At 29.1% G+C, this 10,362-nt stretch overlaps 1 protein-coding gene across 1 annotated transcript in view; it reads left to right on the top strand.

The window, feature by feature from the left end:
- The first annotated feature begins 1,601 nt into the window (after positions 1–1,601).
- The window catches only part of LOC139095245 (homeobox protein 2), a 35,185-nt gene continuing 26,424 nt past the window's right edge, over positions 1,602–10,362 (top strand). Inside the window, exon 1 of the mRNA XM_070646540.1 lies at positions 1,602–2,470. Coding sequence (XP_070502641.1) covers positions 2,016–2,470 — 455 coding nt within the window. The 5' untranslated portion in view covers positions 1,602–2,015. The remainder of the gene's footprint in view (positions 2,471–10,362) is intronic.

Here is a 10,362-nt window from a genome sequence, read left to right as displayed (position 1 = left end):
TCGACACGAGCCTCCATGTGGTACCCACTTGAAGGTCATTAAAGTAAATTTCGTATGAATTTTACATAATTATCTTTGCATGCCTTCATACCTTTCACTTAAGAATCCTCACAAAAAAAAAAAGCCTACCGACAATTTAGTACCCCCAATTCATAATAATTTATTCAAAAAAAAAAAAAAAATACCGAAAAAAAATAGATGAGGCAAAGCACAGTAAAGATTTATTGTGAATATGCATGAATCAATGCATCTCGTCTAATTACTACATGAATTCATAATGAAACACACCTTCAGAATGAAGAGAAAAAAAATAACAATTTTTTTTGTGCATTTCAATTCCATGCACTCATTTTTTTTTAAAAAATGAATATAAAAAAGATTGTTTTCATCCTTTTGGTTGCAACTCCATGCATCGCTGCCGTACTTTAATGCACAGATTGTGTATCGCATGCGATTCTTTATGTTGTGCCTGTGCAATTAATGACACATGCGCCAGAATGTGCAATTCTCTTTCCTTTGTGTTCTGCTGCTGCCGCTTTTACTGTTTTATTTTTTTTTATATTAAAAACCGACACCGACACACAAAAAAAAATAAGAGAAATACTTTACCCGATGGTGAGAGATGGATTTGTATATTATTGTTTTTAATCGATGACATACGACTGTGTGAATGACATGAATTTAATGTTGACGAGTTAAATTAGAATTTTGAGCATGCATGATCCAAAATAATAATAATAATCATAAGTAACATAACATAATGGAGAGAAAACATAGTGCTGTTATTGGATGTGTATTAACAACACCATTATAGTAATAATTATTTTTTTTTTCTCTTTCTTTTTAACAAAAACTCAAGGCCCTCGATGTTGTACTATGTGCTATGTATACATACAACTTTATTTCTTTTTTTTTTCATGTCTTCACAGTTTCATTCGTTTCGTTGAGAACATTATAACCAGCAACAAACGGAGTGAAAGAAGTGTGTTCAGTGTGGTTGGATTTTGAAAAAGTCCAGCAGGTGTCGGTAGTGTCGTTGTGTAGAAATTGTTGAAAAATTCAATAAAAAATGTGATTTTTTACTGAAAATTGTGGAATTTAGTCGAAAGTCTTGAAAAAATCATTAAAATATCTCAAAAGTGACACAAATTTGTGAATAATCCACAATAATTAAGTCTAAAAATCATCATTACGACAAAGACAACAACACAAACAGAATCGATGAAAAAAGTCACCACGTGCGCCATCTGAAGTCGATAAAAAATGTTCAGTGAACGCGAATCATAGGAACTCACTGAACGTCTTGTCGAAATTTTCCAATTTGGATTAATTACATTTTGTGATAAAAAACGTAAATTAATTGCAAAAAATGCAATAAATCGCGAGATAAGCACCACAAACATGGATTACAAATGGATTTTATGTGTTAAAATCAATTATTGAAGTATAAAATTGCAAAAGAAAATTTTCAGTGCAAGTCCACCATATTTTTTTTTTTTTACTTCAATTCCTCTCCTCCTATATATTCTTCATCATATATATATACAACAAAAAAAAATATATATATGAGTATAAGAGAAATAAAATGAAATCGTAAATTGTAAAATTCTCAATCAAGAATTTTAATACACAAAAAAAGTTAAAATTTAAAAAAATGAAGAAATGAAAAAGGAGATTTTTATATCCAACAAAAGAATCAAATTGAGAAAGGAATATAATTTTTTTTAACAAAATAAAAAAAAATAATAATATAAATGAAAAATGTGAAAAGTTTTATTGAAAAGAAGAAGAAAAGTTGTGTGAAAAACTGTGTGAAAAATCAATAGAAATGAGGAAAAAGTTAAAGTTTCAAAAATAATAATTTAGATAAAAAATTAAATTAAAATAAAGTGAAAAAAAAAATCGGAAAATTCAATTTAAATTGAATTTTTCAACTCTACAAGCCACGACTAGAGAGCAACACAAAAAAAAAGAAATAAAATTTTCAACAACAAATATCAAATTTAATTTTGATAATGTTCTCATCATCTTGTATCAAATCATGTCTCAAATCCTTCCTAATATTTGTGTCATCGTCCAGCACACAATTGCTAGTGAATTTAAGAAAAAATCATATAAAATTATCACACCTATTAGAATCACATAAAACGACATCAACGTCAAGCAGATCAGCATATAGAAATGTATTAAGGAAAAATAAATCAGATAAAAATAATGCGATTGTAAATAATAAGGTGTATATAGTGATATATTTATTATTAAGTGTAATTAGTATAAGCAATTGTGCTGCAAATGCATTAGTGGATTCCGCATCATCCACAGGCGATGGATTGGATTTAGAAGAGTTGGGTGAGATTTTTAAGAAAGTCGCATATCCAACATCAACAACAACAACCAAACGGAGTATCATAGATAATGTTTATGTGCCGAGTATAACTACCGTGCCTACACCCTCGTTAACAACTTTTCGGTACGTTTCTCAACATTTTCACCTTTTTTATTTATTATTGTGCCTTGTTCTTTAATATCAAATACGAATAATATATACATAAATACATATAAAATATACATTTATTCATTTTATATATCTTGCTGCTTCTGCAGCTCTCTACTGCGTATCCCTTAGCCATAATTTTATTTGTTCGACTTTCCATTTGGATTTTGGTCGAAATTCTTACTTTTTTTTTCGCTAGTTAAACACATGTTTTACGGTTTTATTCACGATTTTAATGAGAATCTAGAAAATATTATGATAGGATTCGAAGATCTTCTTAATGTGCTTATTTCTAGTGACTGAATTCTGATCTAACGACTTGAAGCTCTTATTGTTTTACATTTATCTTCTGTTCAGGTAGATGGAATGAAACATTTTTTCCTTTTTTTGTGTATTTTTGGGTTTATTGCAACAAAAAATAAATTTTGTGTCTGACCTGTGTGTGGCACTCGTAATATTTACGGCCTTATTTGCTGTTAAAATTATTGGTTTCGTCAGATTTGCGTCAATTTACGTTAACTAGGTTGACAATCTCAAAATGATTTTGAATTGAGCTAAATTAGATAGTGTCTTTGATAGAATTTTATTTTATTATTGTGTTTCTTTTGAATTTGTTTGATTGAAAATTGGCAATTTGTTCAATGACATTCTTTAGAATGTTTATGACCTTAAGGATTTTTTGGGTAATTTTGTTTGTTTTGAAGAGATTTGTTGGAATTTTTTAAGGTTAAATTTTACGGAAATTCAATTATTTTAAGAAATTTTTATGGAATTTTAACCATTTTAAGGATATTTTATGATATTCAACTACAATTTATTGATATTTAACTGCAATTGAGTTAGAATAAGAAGATCTAATGTTAATTTAGGCTAAAACATCATTTATGCATCTTAAAAATTCAATTTAATTGTATGAAGACTCAAAACATAAGACTTCATAATGTTAGAAAACCTAATTCACTCTAAATTGTATTGATTTATGATTTTTTTGTCTCAATTCTAATGTTTTTCTATCAAATAAACTTGTTTTCTAGTTGAAAGTATGAACGATTAAGTCAGAAAGAGAGTTTGTTTACAAAGTTTATTGATCTTAAGATAGAAATTCAGAGTTTCTTGGAATTTTGAATAAATTTTCAATATTTTTGGATGATTTTTTACTGAATTCATGAATTTTTTTAGTAAATTCATCAATATTTTAACTGAATTCATGAATTTTTCTAATGAATACATCAATTTGTAATTTAATAAATCAAAATTATCAATATTCTAGCAAATTTGATTATATTTCATATTTTGTGTATTTTTCTGAATACACCAACAGATTTACTGAATACATCAATTTTTGTACTTACATAACATTTTGAAATTCACCAATTTTGTCAATTTTCAAAGCTATTTTGTTCAAATTTCAATTTTTGAGAATTTTTTACTGAATACATCAACTATTGCCAATGAATGCACCAATTTTGTCTGTTTTCTATCAATTTTGATCAAATTTCAATAAATTTGAATGTTTTTAAGTAAAATTATCAATAATTTTTACAAAATACTACAATTTTGCTTCTGAAATCATAAATTTTTGTTCCTTAATGCAACAATTAAGGTACTAAATTCTACAATTATCAATTTCAAACATAATTCCTTTAAAACTTCATCAAATTTCCCTCAACACCTTTGTAGAATTATTTCATTCAATTTCTAATCCATCAGCCATTGCATCTAACTTCCTCTACACTATCTACAATTCAAAATATATAAAAAAAGAGAATTCCTAATTCATCCAACCAGACTCTATTATTTTAACAACAAATAGAAAAAAAAATTATTATACATTCATTTCATGCTCACATACATACGTCTTACATTTATTTCACTTTTTTTTTTTTATTTATTCTCATTCCTTGTACATCGATGGATTATATTATGATTATATATATGTAGTTTTGTGCTGTGTATGCCTTTCTTTTTAAAAAAATAATAATAATAATAATAAAAAAGATATACAGAATGAAAAGAACTTGAAGAAATAAGAAGAATGTTGGAAGGAAGAATATAAAGTAAAGTAAAAGAAACGAAAGACGAAGTAAAAGAAGACACAAAAAAAAGAAAGAATTGCTGTTGATGGTGCAACATTTTTTTTTTTAAAAAAAAAGGAAAAGAAGAGAGTGAAATAAAATAAAAACATTGCTATTAAGGAACGAAATATATAAATGAAAGAGAGCGAAAAAAAGAGTTTTTGAAAATTGAAATTAAAACATATAACACACAGGGATCATAAATTTTATAGCTGCAGAATGAGAGGAAAAAAGTAAGAAGACTATCGAGGAACTTAAGCAGTGAATCATTATTAAGTTTTTCTTTTTTATATGGAACATTAAATGATACAAAGTGTGAGAAATGATATATCTGTGACTGTCACCCTCCCTACACACATATATATATCCCCTTATGTATCATCATCATCATGAATACTACTTCTTTAATTCGTACAATTTCAATTCCGGACTGTTGAAAGATCCATAAAAGAATCATGCTCGAGTGATTTTTAAGGACATTTTTATTGCATTTTGCTCTATTACATGGGGTGGGTAAACTGTGTGTCGCGGCACTCTAGGATGGCATCCCAATTCCTTCAATCTACCTATGCTACGCATGCCATGCATGGCTTACAATTGCAGCTCACAACCAATGTGTCCCATGTCATAAAAAAGGTTGTGCACCACTGCCCCAAGAGATAAACATAATTTAGAAACGTGGATTAAATAACACAAGCTTAATGCAGTGGAAATATCCCTAAAATGAAGCATCTATATGTGCTATATCTCCCGCAATATAAACGAATGAGTAAGCGAAATAAGAAATAAATTTATGTACTTCCTAAGATCGCTACTGCTTGCTGCTTATTGTGTATTATATCCAACAATGCATCCAATAATAATTCAAGGATACATAGGTCTCGCTCTATCAAACATTAATTCCAATAAATTCTCATTTTCTAGTCTCTATTTCAATATAATATAATGGCACAACAATCAATCAATTAGTTTTCAATTGAAAAATTGTGCAAAATTGATTTACCCTTCGAAATCTGATCGTTGAGGCATACAATTGGGAGAAACGTTTATGAAATCAAAATTTTTAACTATATTTTTGGGTATTAAATATGAGATCAGATCAGACATAACAAAAATTTCTCTATACCGAGTGACACAGATAAGGAATGGGGTCGGCATGTAAGGGTTCCGGAATTTAAGTGTCCACGGAGACTGTAAGGTTCCGCCGCGAACTTGTTCCGCTCGGAACTTGTTAGGTTCCGCATCGGAACTTGTTAGGTTCCGCATCGGAACTTGTTAGGTTCCGCATCGGAACTTGTTAGGTTCCGTCTCGGAACTTATAAAGCTTATGTTAGTGAGTCTTCTTGTAAGTATGATCTTTATGTCTCGGCTTATTACCCCAAAAAAATGTAGAAATTTAAACAGTAAACCAGTAAGTAATAAAATAAATTTCTGTTCTACTTCCCGGCACTCATCCAGCTTTATCTTTTATTTGATTTTTAGATTTTTTTTCTGTTTGCTTTTATATCCTCTAATAAGATAAATAAACATTGCCTTCGTACTTGTGTACATACATCATATTGCGTTTGTTGATGAGATGAAAAATCTTTTTTTTTTTACATTTTTATGTTCATTTTGAATGAAGAAAATCTATAATTAATGAGAACATAAAACATTTGTTTATGCATCAGTTTCTTCTTCTATTTGTGTATAAGGCTGAACCAAAAATGTTTGTGTCGAGTCGAGTCTGTGAGTCATGATCTTACGATTAGAAAGGGAAATAGAGACGAAGAAGATTTTTGTATTCAATGCTTGTATCTCGTCAAGTTTGAGCAGGCAGCTCAAACGAGACAATTTTTTTGACATGAATTTACATAATTTTGCGGAAAATGCTTGTTTTTGAACATTTTTCTTGACTTATTTTGAATGTTAATGAGGTAAATTGATACTTACTGGCTTTGATGCATTGCTGTGTTGAATAATAAGGTCAATTATTGATAATTATTAAATTTTGAAGATTTTTGACAATTTTTCTACAAAAATAGAAGCGAAGTTGGCTGCGAAAATTGAAACAGACAATTTTCAAATTTCAAAAAACCGTTAAAAATTAATTTGATCTAAAAATTGTCTTAAAATCAATTTTAACTTCTAAAATTGTTAATATAGACAGACAATAGTAGAATATTATATAATCCACCAAAACTGATGTGATTACTAAAGTGTTTCCATACTATAAAAAATTATGTGATGAATTATGGTGTTATAAAAATTTATGAGTTATGTTCTAATTAAAAATAGATTCTAACAGACTTTTTTCTCCATGTGATGCTATAGAAAATTCAGTCATTTTTAATTCTATGGATTAACTTTGTTATGTCTGATTGGAGGAACGTGACAAAAAAAACTTAACTTTCAATCCTCCATCTCTAATCTGGATTTGAATATTTGATTTATATCATTTAAATTCAAATGTTTTTTCTATAACATAAACTTAAAAAAATCTCGAGAGCTACTGACATTAACATAGTCGTATGCAAATCAGGAAGAAGAAAAAAAAGAGAGAATTTCATGGATCGATAATTTCATTTCGAATGACAAACGAATAAATTTATCATATTTTAATATAAAATTTATTCTTATTCTATCCATAATAAATCTTTCTTTTGCTTTAATATTTCATCTATAAAATAATAGCACAGCAGGTCAAAAAGTCCACAATTATCAATCAATCAAATTCTTATCATCCGACCCTTATCTGTATTAACACGTTTTATATAGGAGGATTTTCCCTTTTGGCAATCTGGTGGGGATATTTTCAAGGATCAATGATGAGGAAAAAAAATGTGAAATGTCAATCGACATGATGGAATATTAATTATTTGTGCTATGGACACATAAATCATACATAAATCAATGTGTAGCATGCGGAATTGGAATTTCAAAATTAACGAATTAATAATAATTCAATATAGAAAAAGTTGTTTGCCCCTTGTTTTGATTGCAAACAAAAGAATTACATTAATTTAATTATTAGACAAATTTCATTGCTATTTAGCATAACAAGAACACAAAGAACTGATTGATTAAATTGTCAATTCAATTCCTTCATTACAAACAACATTTAATAAGTTTAAAAGCCAAGCTGAACTAGTCCCTATTACCATAAAGGCATTAAATATTTAATGTACAGTGCACCCTTAATCAATCTACATTTACAAGAATTGTCCACCTCACTGACATAAATCACACATTAGTTTATTTCACGATATATCCACTCGAACTCTAATGTTAATATTAATAATGGCAGCGAACGAGCAATAAACTACAAAAAGGAGAGAAAAAATAAGTACAAAATCTGATGTTCGTAAGATATTCATGTGAATGATTCATGAATTCATGTCAGTATACTTATATATTTATTTATTTATAACGAAATAGAAAAAAAAATAGAATTAACATTGATTAAATACTTGTTGTAGCTTATGTTTAAGTTTGTCTGTCAGCAAGCAATATAAAAAAGCAAAGAGGTCAGAGTTGAACAAAATATTTCATGTCTAATGTCGATGCTATTAAAGTCATTTAAAAAGTTTTTATTTTTTCTTTGTTACCCTATGCCATATTTTTAATTGCATTATTGGCTACCACAACAGCAGCAAAAAAATTATAAACATCCCAACAACAATGTGCAAGAGAAGTACTTTTAAATGCCAACTACAAAACTCTCCGTTGTTTCTGCGAGACTTGTAGAAATATAATTTATGTTGGGGTAAATTAGATGTTATTGAATTAAAAATTATTCAAAATTTCATAAAGTGCATAGTAAAAGTTTTTGCTGCAATTTTTACTTAAATTACTTTTTAAAAATCTATTAATTTGTCGTTTCTGCTGGAGTGAAAATTTTGTGGAATATTACACAACATCGTTAGCTAGTCTCGATACTTTATAGCATTAAGTAAAAATTTTTCAAAATTCTCTAATATCTTTAACGAGAAAAATTTTGCAATGCGATTAAATCGATTGAATCTCATAAATTTTGCATAAAGCATAAATCCCAAAGCATTATGAGATATTTAAGGTACATTATATGAGTTTAAGTTTGAATAATTGATTTACGAATCTCGTATGAACTTGAAATGATATAATGATGTCGACATTTGAATAAATTCCTTTATAAGTAATTGCTTGGAAATGTTGGAATTGCAAATAAATCTCTTTTGGGGTTTGTACGTTAATGACGTCTGGTTTAGAGGCTGCTTGAGTGTTGTCTTAGCACACCCTAAGGTCAGCAAGCTCTCGAGAGCATGCTCTTTGCCTCTTCGGGTAGCAATTCATCCAAATGGATCTCACACTCCTTGACATCATCCACGAATCACCCCCCATGCTTAACTTTCAGCAAACACATTTCAATAACAAAAATACTTTAAAATTATCAACAAAAAATCTCTATCCATTCATACATATTTGTGGCCCTAAGGTTACATTTGTTTCTCTTAATGCTTAATGTTTTGTATGACATTGTAAATAGATAATTCGAAAATTTCATGAATAGCGCTTAAGGTGTTTTGTTGCAACAGTGTTGTGAAACATTAGCGCAGTTGAATGTCCTTAAATTAATAGATTTTTACTTTGGCTTGACAGACAAAATTCTAAGAATTCTTATAATACAAGAAACAAGGCGCTTGTGGCTTACATTGTGTAATTCTGTGCTTGAACAATGTCTCTTGATGTCGTTTTTCGTGGAAATTAGCTACGAAGTTAGTTGAATATTTTTTTGTATGAATTCATAACGTTGTGGATGTAATTAAAGAAGAGAGAAAATGGTCACGTTTGGTGAATTACTTGATGTTTGAGGTTATGCTGGGAATATGGTTTCAGGATTTTGTTATATAGAGTTCTTGGAGATGAACACTTTAGAATTGTCTAGAAGCAACCCTTCGTCGTCTTGGTGATATATGCATGCCATATGGGTCATACTGTGCTTCTCGGGATAGTTTGAATCATCCAGACTCACTAGGATTTGAACTCACGTCTTCAGGAAAGATTAGAATCCTCATACCATGAACAATGATTCTTTTCCATTAGACCATTCAGTTTCTGACCTTATCTTGACGAATTTGGATACTTATTCTTCAATGTCCATGATTTCTAGTCATCCAACCCACCTGAAGCATAGCTATAAATTCAAAATTGAACTATAACATCCGATATATTTCCAAAAATCACTCAGACTCTACACACATCCCCACAACAACCAAACATCCCATCTGCAACATTTACAAAAATAATTCCCTGACAAAAAATCCTCAATAGCCATAACCAAAAATCCACCAAAAAAAACACAAATTTCCACATGAAATAAAATTGCAATTTCAATTTATTAAGAGCATGAAACGAACAAATTCATCCGTAAACCCAGATTCAAAGTGAAAGAGAGCGAGAGAGTAACTGAAAGTAATTAAAATGATGAATGATGACATAGCTCTGCAAATAATGATAATCTAATTAATGCGATACGCTTGACCGATTTCGACAGAAACTGTTCATGCTTATCTCAAAACTAAAATTTTAGTTCTTTTCTCTCTTACTTCTCTTAATTTACTTTTGTTTTTCTCTTGCCTTTATATTGCTGATTAACAAAGACACATTGTGTGAATTTTGTGTAGTTAACTGAGATTAGGTTTCGATAATGAAGTCGAGATGGGATTGAACTGAGATTGAGAAAAAATATAAAATATATTTTATGGTAGAATTGCTTTTTTGTGTGTAAATCAGGTCATGGGTTTAAATTCAAATCTGCCAAAAATTGTTGAGTCA

The sequence above is a fragment of the Chironomus tepperi genome, unplaced genomic scaffold (assembly GCF_022539635.2).
Source record: "Chironomus tepperi strain 1889 unplaced genomic scaffold, CSIRO-AGI_Ctep_v1 contig_364, whole genome shotgun sequence".
NCBI lineage: Eukaryota > Metazoa > Arthropoda > Insecta > Diptera > Chironomidae > Chironomus > Chironomus tepperi.
Note: the sequence above shows the minus strand (reverse complement) of the source record. Positions and strands in the feature narration are given on the sequence as shown.